The sequence below is a fragment of the Geotrypetes seraphini genome, chromosome 3 (genome assembly GCF_902459505.1).
Source record: "Geotrypetes seraphini chromosome 3, aGeoSer1.1, whole genome shotgun sequence".
NCBI lineage: Eukaryota > Metazoa > Chordata > Amphibia > Gymnophiona > Dermophiidae > Geotrypetes > Geotrypetes seraphini.
Genome location: NC_047086.1, coordinates 293253208 through 293267489, shown reverse-complemented (window position 1 = coordinate 293267489; position 14282 = coordinate 293253208). Strand labels below are relative to the sequence as shown.

The 14282-nt window shown below is 42.0% G+C and overlaps 1 protein-coding gene across 7 annotated transcripts in view; it reads right to left on the bottom strand.

Moving 5' to 3' along the window:
- HEATR5B (HEAT repeat containing 5B) overlaps positions 1–14282 on the bottom strand; it is a 297408-nt gene that overhangs the window by 63452 nt on the left and 219674 nt on the right. For all 7 annotated transcript variants that reach the window (XM_033938914.1, XM_033938913.1, XM_033938919.1 and 4 more), the window contains 2 exons: positions 10410–10589; positions 1290–1527 (listed from right to left, as the gene is read on the bottom strand). In XM_033938914.1, coding sequence (XP_033794805.1) covers positions 1290–1527; positions 10410–10589 — 418 coding nt within the window. The remainder of the gene's footprint in view (positions 1–1289; positions 1528–10409; positions 10590–14282) is intronic.

The window sequence follows — 14282 nt, the reverse complement described above, 5'->3', positions numbered from 1 at the left end:
GCTGCCTAATTCCAAGACCTTGAACATGGCCAGATGAGCTGCCTCTTTTAAAGCAGCCTTTTTGTCAGTGTGTAAGTACATCATCAATTGAAGAACTTTCCCATTGGCTGCAAGATGTGAACTGGACAATTCATCAGTGCCCCTCCCTAGCAGCCATACTTCAGCACTGCTTCTAGTCTTTGATATTCTTACTCCTTAGTTTTTATCCTAAAATGTGATATCAAATCGGCTCTCAACTGCCTATTTATCACTAAATTAACTTTCTGCTTTGCAGTAGTAATAGTACTAATGTTGTTGTCAATAACAGCTTCAAGGAATAGCTATTTAGTATCCAACCAATATTAAATATTTAACAACTTTCTAAACACATTACCACATTATTATGAACAGTCAAGCCAATCGCATTATAAGGATATTGTAGGTCCATGAGCGACCTCTAAGTTTGTCCCAAATTACTTCAAAATGTTACACATATCTTATCTACATGAGGTAGAACCTATTCAGACTTATGGAAGTACATTCTGATAAGGTTGAATTTTTAACTATAACATGCACTCTCTAAAATTGAAAGAGAATAGATTCCGTATGAACATAAGGAAGTTCTTCTTCACCCAGAGAGTGGTAAGAAAACTGGAATGCTCTTCCGGAGTCTGTCATAGGGGAAAACACCCTCCAGGGATTCAAGACAAAGTTAGACAAGTTCCTGCTGAACTAGAATGTATGCAGGTAGGGCTAGTCTCAGTTAGGGCGCTGGTCTTTGACCAGAGGGCCGCCGTGTGAGCGGACTGCTGAGCACGATGGACCACTTGTCTGACCCAGCAGCGGCAATTCTTATGTTCATTCAGGTACCACAGATTACTTTTAAGAAAGTGGAGGAAAGACCTCAACGTCACAGTAGGATCTACAAAAATTGTAATCCTCAGGACATAGCAGCTTTAAAAATTTTTTTGAAGGTGCAGACACATCCTCGGTCTCAAAAACTCCACTCTTTACAATCATTAGTTGCTTGAGTCAAACTAGTAGTCATATAAATAATTTCATAATAAATAGTATCATCAAATCGTCTCAAAAACTCAAAGCAAAGAAAAGGTTGAATTTTTACCATAGTCTTATGGACCACACTACACAGGCAAATCTTCCAAATACCAACCCTGAAATCTCCAACCCTCCAAGAAGAAAAATACATTTATGGTATAAAATCATTCACCTGCAGCTCTTTCACAGTCGAGGCTATTTTGCATATAATTAATTTAAGATATAAAAATTCAGAATGAAGTTGCTCAGATTACCATCTGGTGGAAGTTGACTTGCAAATTCGGGTGGCAAAGTTAAAAGTGCATAGTCTTTCAGTGCAGCCAGCCAGAGCCTGCTAAGCGTGGGAAGTTCAGGTTGTACAAGTATAATTAAGCTATCTGGTGGCAGCTCATCTGTAGTGCTATAATCATCTTCATCCTCATCTGTACACTTAATAACTTTCTCTGGTTTGGAATCAGCTTCTTTTTTAGTTTTCATAGCCACAACATATACCTGAAAATACAAGAGGTAAAAAAATGTTCATGATCCATAATATTTCTATCCTTAAGTTGTTCATATTTAATCATTACTGGGACATTTGCTAGGACTGATAAAAAATATGATTACAAAATATTAATGTTTTCATACATCTCATGACACTGAGTTCCATTGTCCTTACAAATTTGTATAAAATTTACAATGAAAGCAAATTAATAAGGGACAACAGAAAAAATGATTAGATAGATAGCAAACGACAAAGATCTGGCGGCAGAACTGAGGCGGGAAGGCAGCAACAGGAATGTGACAGTAATGGGAGATTTCAACTACCCCGGGATAAACTGGAGTATTGGAAACTCAAACTGTGCGAGGGAAACAGAATTCTTAGAGGCTGTGAGCGACTGCTTTATGGATCAGCTTGTCAAGGAACCAACAAGAGGAGATGCCACTCTTGACCTAATCCTCAACGGATTAGGGGGACCTGCAAAAGAAGTGGAAGTAGTAGGGCCAATAGGAAACAGTGATCACAACATGATCCAGTACAAATTAGGAGTAAGTACAACAAAAGGGAAAAGAACCACAGTGACAACGCTCAACTTCAAGAAAGGGAACTATGATGCTATGAGAGCAATGGTAAGAAAAAAACTTAGAAACATCTCAAGGAAAACAGAAACTGTAGAGCAAGCCTGGTCTCTATTCAAGGGCACAGTGCAAGAAGCACAACATATGTACATCCCCATATTTAGAAAAGGGTGCAAAAAAAACCGAACAAAAGACCCCGCATGGATAAACAATGAAGTGAAGAAAGCGATAGGAGACAAAAAAAAATCATTCCGGAAATGGAAAAAGGACCAGACTGGGGAAAACTGGGATGAACACAGGAAAGGCCAAAGAGAATGCCACCAAGTGGTTAGGAGAGCGAAAAGAGAATACGAAGAGAGACTGGCCAGGGGGGCAAAAAACTTCAAATCATTCTTCAGATATGTTAAGGGGAAGAAACCGGCGAGGGAGGAAGTAGGACCGTTGGATGATGGAGATAAAAAGGGAGTGATAAAGGAGCAAAAAGAGGTAGCTGACAGGTTAAACAAATTCTTCTCGTCAGTCTTCACAAGCGAGGACACATCCAATGTACCGGAACCCGACGTGATCTTCCATGGTGATCAAGAAGAAAAACTGTTGGCAATAGAGGTGAGCCATGAGGATGTCCTCCAACAGATAGATAGATTGAAAAGCGACAAATCACCAGGCCCAGACGGAATCCACCCTAGGGTACTAAAAGAACTAAGAAATGAGATAGCGGAAATACTCCAACGAGTTTGCAACCTATCCTTGAAAACTGGAGAGATACCGGAGGACTGGAAGATAGCAAATGTTACTCCTATCTTTAAAAAGGGGTCAAGAGGAGACCCGGGAAACTATAGGCCGGTAAGTTTGACATCGGTTCCAGGCAAGATGGTAGAAGCACTGATAAAGGACAGCATCTGTGAGCACATCGAAAAAAATGGGCTGATGAAAGCGAGCCAACATGGCTTCTGCAAGGGAAGATCGTGCCAAACAAACTTACTGCACTTCTTCGAGGGGGTAAACAGCCATTTGGACAAAGGGGAACCTGTAGACATCATCTACCTTGACTTCCAAAAGGCCTTTGACAAGGTACCCCATGAGCGGTTACTTAGGAAGCTGTGGAACCACGGGGTGGAAGGGGACGTACACAGATGGGTCAAACACTGGTTGGCAGGCAGGAGACAGAGGGTTGGAGTGAAGGGTCACTACTCGGGCTGGAGAAAAGTCACGAGTGGAGTTCCGCAGGGGTCTGTACTTGGACCGCTGCTGTTCAATGTATTTATTAATGACCTGGAAACGGGGACAAAATGTGAAGTTATAAAATTTGCGGATGACACTAAACTCTGTAGAAGGGTCAGAACTACGGAAGAGTGTGAGGCCCTACAAAGAGACCTAAGCAAACTGGAGGAGTGGGCAAATAAATGGCAGATGAAATTCAATGTAGGGAAATGCAAGGTCATGCATATAGGGAGAAAGAACCCGATGTTCAGCTACCAAATGGGGGCTTAGTATTAGAGGGAAGTAACCTTGAAAGAGATTTGGGTGTACTGGTGGATACAACAATGAAGTCAACGGCGCAATGCGCAGCAGCCGCGAAGAAGGCGAACAGAATGTTGGGTATTATTAAAAATGGTATTACGACCAGAACGAAAGAAGTCATCCTGCCGTTGTATCGGGCAATGGTGCGCCCGCACCTGGAGTACTGTGTTCAGTATTGGTCACCGCATCTTAAGAAGGATATGGCAATACTTGAGAGGGTCCAGAGGAGAGCGACACGAATGATTAAGGGCATGGAAAACCTTTCATACACTGAAAGATTGGAGAAGCTGGAGCTCTTCTCCCTGGAAAAGCGGAGACTCAGAGGAGACATGATAGAGACCTACAAGATCATGAAGGGCATAGAGAAAGTGGAGAGAGACAGATTCTTCAAACTTTCAAAACATAAAAGAACAAGAGGGCATTCGGAAAAATTGGAAGGGGATAGATTCAAAACAAATGCTAGGAAGTTTTTCTTTACTCAGCGGGTGGTGGACACCTGGAATGCGCTTCCAGAGGATGTAATAGGGCAGAGTACGGTACTGGGGTTTAAGAAAGAATTGGACAATTTCCTGTTGGAAAAGGGGATAGAGGGGTATAGATAGAGGATTATTACGCAGGTTCTGGACCTGTTGGGCTGCCGCGTGAGCGGACTGCTGGGCACGATGGACCTCAGGTCTGACCCAGCAGAGGCATTGCTTATGTGCTTATATAACAATGAACAGTCACAATCCAGAAAGACTATTATTATTCTTATATCACCATAACTATTTGAGAAAATCTTAAGATAAATTTTGGACTGTAGCAAATTATCCCCCCTTTTACAAAACCGTGAAAGCGGTTTTTAGCGCTGGCTGGCACACTGAATGCTCCCGCGGCTCCTGAATGTCGGAAGCAGCACAGAACATTCAGTGCGCCAGCCTGCGCTAAAAACTGCTTTAGCAGTTTTGTAAAAGGAAGGGTATATGTACAATGAAATTACACCAATATTTATGTTTAGTACGATATGCATTCCTAGACCATGAGGGCTCAGGTACAACACTACCTTCCATACCAGCACCTTCGAGACCTTTAAAAAAATACTTGTGAGCTTGGAAGAGTTTAAGAAACTCCTTTTTAAAGTTCTAATTGATTATTTTCCTATAAATATGCAATTTTCTTCTTCCCCATTACCTCCTGCTAGACCAGGGGTAGGGAACTCCGGTCCTCGTGAGCCGTATTCCAGTTGGGTTTTCAGGATTTCCCCAATGAATGTGCATGAGATCTATTTGCAGGCACTGCTTTCAATGCATGTTCATTGGGGAAATCCTGAAAACCCAACTGGTCTACGGTTCTCGAGGACCGGAGTTCCCTATCCCTGTCAGCTAGACTAATGCAACCGGCTCTTTTTACCTGAGTATTTCCTAGATCATTGGAAGTTTAATTATTCTGTTGTGTTTATGATTTGTTAGAATTACTAAGGGTCATATTTACTAAAGTACAGTAAGAGTTTGCACTTACTGCCTTTTAACTACAAAACTTAAGATGCAGTAACATAAAACCTGTGTGGCTAAGAAGCCAACCAGGGGAGGTGGGTGGGTTGTGAGAATATCTGCCTGCTGTCCTTGGATAACACCCGTTATGGTAAGTAACTGTGCTTTATCCTAGGACAAGCAGGCAGCATATTCTTACATGTGGGACTCTAGCTTACTACAATGGGATGGAGGGAGTGTTGGCTATTAAGAAAATAAATTTTGCAAAACTGCTTGGCCGAAGTGAGCATCCCATTTGGAATGAGATTCCAGACAGTAGTGAGACGTGAATGTATGAACTGAGTACCAAGTAGCAGCTTTACAGATCTCATCGATAGGAGTGGAACGTAAGAAAGCAACTGAAGCTGCCATAGCTTGGGCTTTGTGAGATGTGACACGACCCCCAAGGTGCAGCCCAGTCTGAGCATAACAGAAGGCAATACAGACCACCACAACCATGTAGAAATTGTTCTCTTGGATACAGGCGGTCCAAACCTGTTAGGATCAAAGGAGATGAACAGTTGAGGAGATGTTCTATGTGGCTGAGTTTGTTGTAAGTAATAAGCCAAGGCTCATTTGCAGTCCAAAGTATGAAGAGACATTTCTCCAGGGTGAGACTGAGGCTTGGGAAAGAACAATGGAAGCACAATTGATTGATTGAGATGAAATTCAGTGACTACCTTTGGGAGGAACTTTGGAATGGTGGAACACTTCAAAAGGCGGGTCCACCACCAGCGCTTGAAGCTTGCTCGAAGCATTACATTGTCATGGTGAAACACTGTAAAAGGCGGGTCCACCACCAGTGCTTGAAGCTTGCTCACTCGACGAGTAGAAGTAATGGAGATGAGAAATATTATTTTCCAAGTGACATATTTGAGATGAGCTGAAGACATTGGTTCAAAGGGAGGCTTCATGAGTCTAGAGAGAACATCATTAAGATCCCAAAACCTATGGAGGTGTTTTGAGAGGTGGTTGACATTAAAAAGTCCTGGAAACAAGAGGATGGGCAGTCTGAGGTTTACTGTTGACTGGTCCATGAAAAGCATTGATAGCACTAAGATGAACTCTAACTGAAGTGTTTTTAAGAACTGAGATAAATGGAGAAGATAATCAAATACTGAAGATATAGAGGAGGATGAAGCATCATGATGATGAACAGTATACCACGTAGAAATCCTTATCCACTTCTGTTGGTAGTACTGCTGTGTAGAAGGTTTTCTGGATGCATCCAAAATAAGCCAGACAGGATCCGAAAGATCAGTGTCAGCTGAGGTCATCTCGAAAGGTACCAAGCTGTCAGGTGCAAGGACTGGAGATTAGGATGTAAAAGAGATCCTTGACTCTGTGTAAGAATAGATGAAAAGATCCGCAGGGGTATTGGTTCTTTGAGATTGAGCTGAAGTAGAAGGGAGAACCATGGTTGTCTGGGCCACTGAGGGGCTATGAGGATTATGGTGGCCGATTCTTATTTGAGCTTGACTAGTGTCGAGAATGAGAGAAAATGGTGGAAATGCATAAATGAATTTATGCATCCAATCCAGAACAAGCATCTGCCTCTAGACGTTGTGGAGAGTTCATCCACCATTGCAGAGATTAACGATGTGAAGATGTGACTGTAATCTCTTGTGAGAGTAGGTTGAGAGCTTGAGACCTTTGAGATGCTAGAGACCAGTGAGGTATCCTGACATGAAGTCTCGTAAAGGGGGAAACATGGACTGTGGACGCCATGTGGTCCAGTAGAACCATCATTCGCCTGGCTGAGATGGAGGGAAGGTGATAAACCTGGTTGCAAAGCTGAATCAAATTGTCTTGTTTTTGCTGAGGAAGAAATGCCCCGAGTTGAATGGTATCGAGCAGGGTTCCTATGAATTGTAGAGTTTGAGAGGGTTGAAGTTGAGATTTTGGAAAGTTGACTTCGAACCCAACTGCTGAAGCAAGAGGATTGGTGACTGTGTTGCTGAAAGCACCCCGTGAGGAGTGGTATCTTTTACTAGCCAGTAGTCGAGATAAGGAAAACTTGGAGGCCTTGAGCCCTTAAAGCTGCTGTCACTACTACCAGGCACTTGGTGAATACTCTGGGCGAGGATGCCAGGCCGAATGGCAGAACCTTGTACTTAAAGTGTTGATGGGCTACTTGAAATCTGAGGAATTTCCTGTGGGCAGGATGAATTGGAATGTGGGTATAAGCTTCTTTTAGATCCAGAGAGCAAAGCCAATCATTCTGATCTAAGAAGGGATATAGCTTTGCCAAGGACAACATGCAAAACTTTCCCTTTACTAAGAATTTGTTCAGGTACCTTAGGTCTAAAATTGGACGTAGCCCTCCCGTCTTCTTTGGGATAAGAAAATACCTTGAGTAAAAACCCCAGGAGTCCTCTAGTAGTCTAGTGGCCACCTCTGCTCCCACCTTGTTTGGCTCGGGGTCTCAAAATGGAACTGGTGATCTTTAGTAGTAGTATTGCAAGATTAATAGAAACAATTATTAATAATAATAATAATAATAACAGCGTATATACCGCAATACCGTGAAGTTCTATGCGGTTTACAGAAGATTAAGCAAAGGTAACAAATTGATTGACTTTAAGAGGGGAGGAAGAAAGAGAATTAATAGGACAGGAAATTCATTGTTGAGGAGAGAGTGATCAATAGGATAAGTTAATCACTATAGAGGGGAGAGAAAAGAGAGGATCAGTTGTCTAGATGCTTTATGAACAAGTGTGTTTTTAGACATTTCCTAAATTCCTCATAAGTAGTAGGCGAAAGCAATTGTTCTAGGTCTTTCCCCCATGATGCTGCTTGGTGTGAGAGAAGGTGTTCATGGTGTTTTTTCAGTTTACAACCTCTCACTGGGGGGGACTACCTACAACTACCTAGTATGGCAGCACTAGGGCACAATACAGTTAGGGTTAAATGGTCATTTTTCTTAATGAAGGAGAGTAAACAGTGGAGTGCCGCAGGGGTCCATACTGGGACCGGTGCTATTTAACTTATTTATAAATGATCTGGAAATTGGAAAGACGATTGAGGTGATTAAATTTGCAGATACACTAAATTGTTCAAAGTTGTTAAAACGCATGCGGATTGTGAAAAATTTCAGGCAGACCTCAGGAAATTGAAATACTGGGAGTCCAAATAGCAGATGAAATTTAATGTGGACAATGCAAAGTGATGCACATTGGGAAGAATAACCCAAATCACAATTACCAGATGCTAGGGTCCACCTTGGGGGTTAGCGCCCAAGAAAAGGATCTGGGTCTCATCCTACACAATACAATGAAATCTGCCGCCCAATGAGCAGAGGGGCTGCCAAAAAAGCAAACAGGATAGTAGGAGATATTAAAAAAGGGATGGTTAACAAGACTAAGGGCCTCTTCTATCAAACTGTGCTAGCAGTTTGTAGCGCGGTGAGCTGCGCTGAATGGCCCGTGCGGCACCCGACGCTCATAGAGTTCCTATGAGCATCGGGAGCAGCCCGGGCCATTCAGCATGGCTCTCTGCACTAAAAAATGCTAGCACAGTTTGATAGAAGAGGCCCTAAGAATGTTATAATTGCTCTGTATCACTCCATGGTGTGACCTCATCTGGAGTATTGCGTTCAATTCTAGTCTCCTTATCTCAAGAAAGATATAGTGGCACTAGAAGAGCGACCAAGATGATGGGGATGGAACTTCTCTCATATGAGGAAAGGCTAAAAAGGTTAGGGCTCTTCAACTTAGAAAAGAGACGGCTAAAGGGAGATATGACTGAAGTCTACAAAATTCTGAATGGAGTAGAACGGGTACAAGTGGATTGATTTTTCACTCCGACAAAAATTACAAAGACTAGGGGGACACTCGATGAAGTTACAGGGCAATACTTTTAAAATCAATGGGAGGAAATTTTTTTCCAGTCAGAAAATAGTTAAGCTCTAGAACGCATTGCCAGAGGTTGTGGTAACAGCAGATAGCATAGCTGGTTTTAAGAAAGGTTTGGACAATTTCCTGGATGAAAAGTACATAGTCTGTTATTGAGAGACATGCAAGAAGCTACTGCTTGCCCTAGATTGGTAACATGGAATGCATCTACTCCATGAGTTTTGGCCAGGTACTAGGGACCTGGATTGGCCACCGTGAGATCAGGCTACTGGGCTTGATGGTCTGACCTAGTAAGGCTTATGTTCTTAAGTTAAAATGCCTGAGGAGTCCATCTGAGCTGTTTTTAGCCCAAAATGAAGTGTTGTGAGGCAGGAAGTGGCTTTAAAAACAAAATTGGAAAATTTAAGATGGCTGCAGCGACAGCATTTTTGTGCCAAACAAATGGCCCATGGAGACTAAACCAAAGTTCCAAAAATTCTTTAAACTAGGATTTTAGGGGTGAGGGATCCACAGAGAAGCCCTAGAAAAGGTCCAAAAACCCCAATTACCACAACGTCTCCCATAGACAGTAAAGTACTGTACTTACAGTTCTGCCATGTGATTGCCTGACTAATGGAGAATCTTTTTGTCTCAGACAAGTAGCCAGGTTGTCCAGGAATTTGTCTCTTTGGGCTGCCTTTTATCCAGGCTGCAGGACAACCTACTTGTCAGCTCATGATTAAGAGAGGGGGGAAATGCAGCCAGCAACCACAAAGTCTCCTGGACCAAAACGGGACAAACGAGCCTGCGCTTGAGTGCCTCAACAGGGGCAAGCAGAGCTCCCAGGAGATTGACCCCAATCCATTCCAAGATTTAGGGCAAGTCGGCCAGATAGGTGCCCTGTAAAAAGGGTGGCCCACCCAGCTACAAACCTCTGCTCACAGAGTCTGTAATTTCTCCCAGGTAGAGCTGTCCCAAGACTACTTGGAACTTCTGAAGCACAAAAAGCCTCGAAAACCAGAGAAAAAAATAAAATAAAAAAAAATTAGAAATAGAGCAGATGAAAAGACACCTTCTTAACTCACTTACAGAAGGGAAAAACTGGGGGAGCTGAAGCACTGCCCAATGATGTAAGTAGGTGGAGCTGAAAAAGTAGATGATGCCTTGCTGGTTTGGGAGACTCATGTGCTTTTTACACTGGAAATATAGTTTCAGTGCTACCTGTTATAAAAATATTCTAATGATTATACAAACATGTATATAGATATATAATAGCTTGCCATATTTCTAAGTATTTTTATTATCTACTAAATAATTCCACATTGGCATTGTTCTTTTATAAGACAGCAAGTTATAGAATCAGGGACACAAAAGGTGCTTTCATATTCTTAGCCACGAGTCCAGAATTAGTACTGAGTGATTTTCTGGTTATAATTACACTTACAACGCTTACCTCTGCCCAGGCTTTTAATACAGCAAGTTTTTCCATAGTAGTGGCGCTTTCCCTATACAGCTGGCTGGAAGACCCTTTTCCTGCTTGGACTTTGTCCAAAGAAGAAACAAGCAAGTTGTGAACTCGACGGAGATCATTCAGGTCACTAACAACTCCACTTCCGATCCAGGTGCTGCATACCTACAGAAAGCAGCAGAAGCTAGAATTACCAAACTCATCTTGAGCAATGTGTAAAAGAAACTGAACAAATAAAAGGACATCAAGGGCAATTCTATAACAGGGTGTCTTATAGGGAGCTTAGACACCTAGATTCCTATACAGAAAACTAGTATCACTGGGTATCAATGTGCCTAATATTGAGGTGCGATCACTTATGCCAGATACAGAGCTGGTGCAAGTGTAAACACCTAAGTGCAATGGGAACACATAACCTAAAAGATTCTGCATGGTACACATTAATTGGCAGTCCCTTTGTATGTCACCTTGCAAATACTTTCAGAATAGCTCTTACAGTAGGTAGTAAATTGGCATTTATGTGAATATGTGCTAATATTTAAAACATTTATGTGTATATTGTGCAAATAAATGTTAGCATCTAGATTACAGAATTGCCCCCTTTATACAAAAACTTGTTTAAAAACAGAATGTTCAATTGTCTTGGACAATATTCAAGTGATTTGGACAAACAAGTCTAATCTGATAGCACTCATTTTCTGCCACCTGCATGTCTTACCATAAAAATCCAGTTAAAGAATTTGTTACATCTAAACATTTATGCCATTTTGTGTAAAAGATTATACTACGAGCTTAGTTTATCTAACTTTAACTGAATAATTTCTGGCAGTAAAATACTTGTAACTTTGCTGAATACCAGTAGTCCTATATTTAAAAATCCAACTAAGTTTATGTTGAGAAAAATGTATTAACCATATTTACAAGAATTTACTAGTTGTCACCCAGTGAACATGTCTCTCATCGGCCGATCATGTCAAGCCACTAGCTCATGCAGCCACCTTCTTAAAGCTGTATAAACCGTTGATCTTATTTTATTTTGTAGAAAATTGATATAACACTCATTGGGTTAAAAGTATATCAAGGCAGTTCATAATAATAACAATAAAAAGGTAGCAAAGATGAAAGAAGAAAAAGGTTACATTTCATGAGGCAGAAAAGAAATAAGAGCAAAAAAAGACAGGGCCAAGGGAGAGGGCGAGTGATAGGGATGGGAAGCAGACTGTGCTGCTCTTTAATGAGGAATGCAGAACTGAAAACAAGCTCTGAAGATCCACATATTTATAGGTTGCTTGAATTTAGGAAATGAACTTTCAAAGTGGATATAAGAGGATAAAGCATTTCAAAGAGAAAGACTGAGATAAGAGAAGGCTGCATCACAAGACATTTCCAAACGCAGGTAGGATGGAGTAAGCAGAAAAAGAAGGGAAGCCTAGAAAAAGCAAAGCACATTAAAAGGAGCATAAAGTGAGAGAAGATAGGCTGAGCATGGGGCGGGAGAACTTTGGAAGGGATTAGAGAAAACAGTATGATAAATCAGAATGAGGATCTAGTATTTGATCGCCACTGAAACTGGAAGCCAGTGCTGGGATGCCAGAAAAGGAGATGAAATCAAAACAAAATGTCCCAAGAAGTTTAATTTTGGTTGCTTGAAAAAGTTACAGATTTTAGCAAAAGTCAAGGTTAACAGCAAGTTGCAACAGTCAAAACCAGAGATAACCACAGTTAGAATCAGAGTTGTTGGATGAGCAAAAGAAATAAAAGGCTTGACAGACCTAATGTGGCAGAGAGAGAAGGAAAAAAAAGAGAGAGTGGACAACTTACAGTCTGGAACCAATTCAACCAAAGGAAGAGGGTCTCATTAATCAAAGGGGACAATGATGTAAGCAAACAAGGGCATGAGAAGTGAATTGCCTCACATTTTGAGATGTGAAGGCTTTCCTGGGAATAGAGAGTAGGTGGAATTAGGACACAATCAGCAAATATGCATGTACACTCTCCCCTCCATATTCATGGGGATTAGGGGCATAGTCGGCCTGCAAATAAGAAAAATCCACAAATTACTTTAGGGCCGATTGACCCACCACTGCCTCGCTCCTGCTCCTGGCCCTCTCCACACCTTACTTAGGGCTGACTATGACCCACCCCCTCCTCCCTCCCACCTCCAGGACCTTACTTATGGCCGATTCTGACCCATCCCTGCCTCCAAGACCTCTCCACACCTTACATAGAGCCGATTCTGACCAACCCCAACTCCCTCCCACCTCCTGAACCTCTCCACACCTTACTTTTAAAGCCTGGTGGTCTAGCGCAGTGGTTCCCAACCCTGTCCTGGAGGACCACCAGGCCAATTGGGTTTTCAGGCCAGCCCTAATGAATATGCATGAGAGAGATTTGCATATAATGGAAGTGACAGGCATGCAAATCCGCTCCATGCATATTCATTAGAGCTATCCTGAAAACCTGATTGGCCTAGTGGTCCTCCAGGACAGGGTTGGGAACCACTGGTCTAGCGAGCCAGGAGTGATCTTCCTATGCTTCTGTCCTGTGCAGAGCCGTGAACAAAAATGGCTGCCATGAGTTCCTGCTGTAGTTTCGCAAGATCATGGAAACTCATGGAAGTCATTTTTGTTTGCGGCTCTACACGGGACAGGAATGTAGGAAGATCGCTTCTGCCCCGCTTACCTCTAGAGACCACTAGGCTTTAAAAGTAAGGTGTGGAAAGGTCCAGGAGGAAGGGGTGGGTCAGGATTTAGAAAATTGCAAATAACCAAAGTCACAAAGCCTAAACCCGTGAATATGGAGGGGGGGGGGTCTGTATTTAATAAACTACAGTATATGCATATCTGTTGATTCTTACTGGCCTTGGAGCAAGAGGAAAGGGGATAGAACTTGATATACCACCTTTCTATGGTTACAAACAAAGCGGTTTACATATTATATACAGGTACTTATTCTGTACCTGGGACAATAGAGGGTTAAGTAACTTGCTTAGAGTCATAAGGAGCTGGAGTGGGAATCAAACCCAGTTTTCCACGTTCTCAGGATACTACACTAACCACTAGGTAATTCCTCCACTTCACTGCGAAAGCTTCTGTGCACTACTGGAGATCTAGAAACCTATATCACAAAGGCATATATATTGTCTTTAAAAAAGACACATACAGTAGATATATTTTTGGGGGTGGGTGGGAAGAGAAATGAGTGAGGGTCATGTAAGGGAAAAAGGGAACAAGACTCATTAGCTTTACTGTGAACTTCTTTGTAAAATCAGCAGTGTTAAGATCAATCATCCTTATACCAGTTCTAAAAAGAGATTAGGTTCTTGTTGTTAGGTGCTATTGACTCATGTTTGAGTCCTAGTGACTTGATGAATTGTGGATCTAAAAATAAATCGGTTTTGTGTTAGTCCAGAAAGGTCCTCCAGAGTTATCCCCATAATTGTTTTCAACATGTCCAGCCATCTGATTGCAGGTCGCCCTCTTCGCCTGGTTCTTTCGATCTTCCCAAACATGATGTCCTTTTCCAGTGATTTCTCTCTTCTGATGGTGTGACCAAATTAAGAAAGTCGTAACTTCATCATTTGGGCTTCGAGTGACAAAGTCGGTTTGATCTCTTCCAGAATCGATTTGTTAGTTCTTCTGGTGGTCCACGGCACGCCTAAAATCTTTCTCCAGCACCAAAGCTCAAATGAGTCAATCTTCTTTCTGTCTTGTTTCAGTAGTGTCCAACTTTTGCATCCATAACTGACCACTGAGAAAATGAGTGCATGGACAAGTCTGATATTTATTTGGAGTGTTACCTTCTTGCCTTTGAATACTTTGTTGAGAGCCTTCATTGAAGAGCGACCAAGTGTTATTC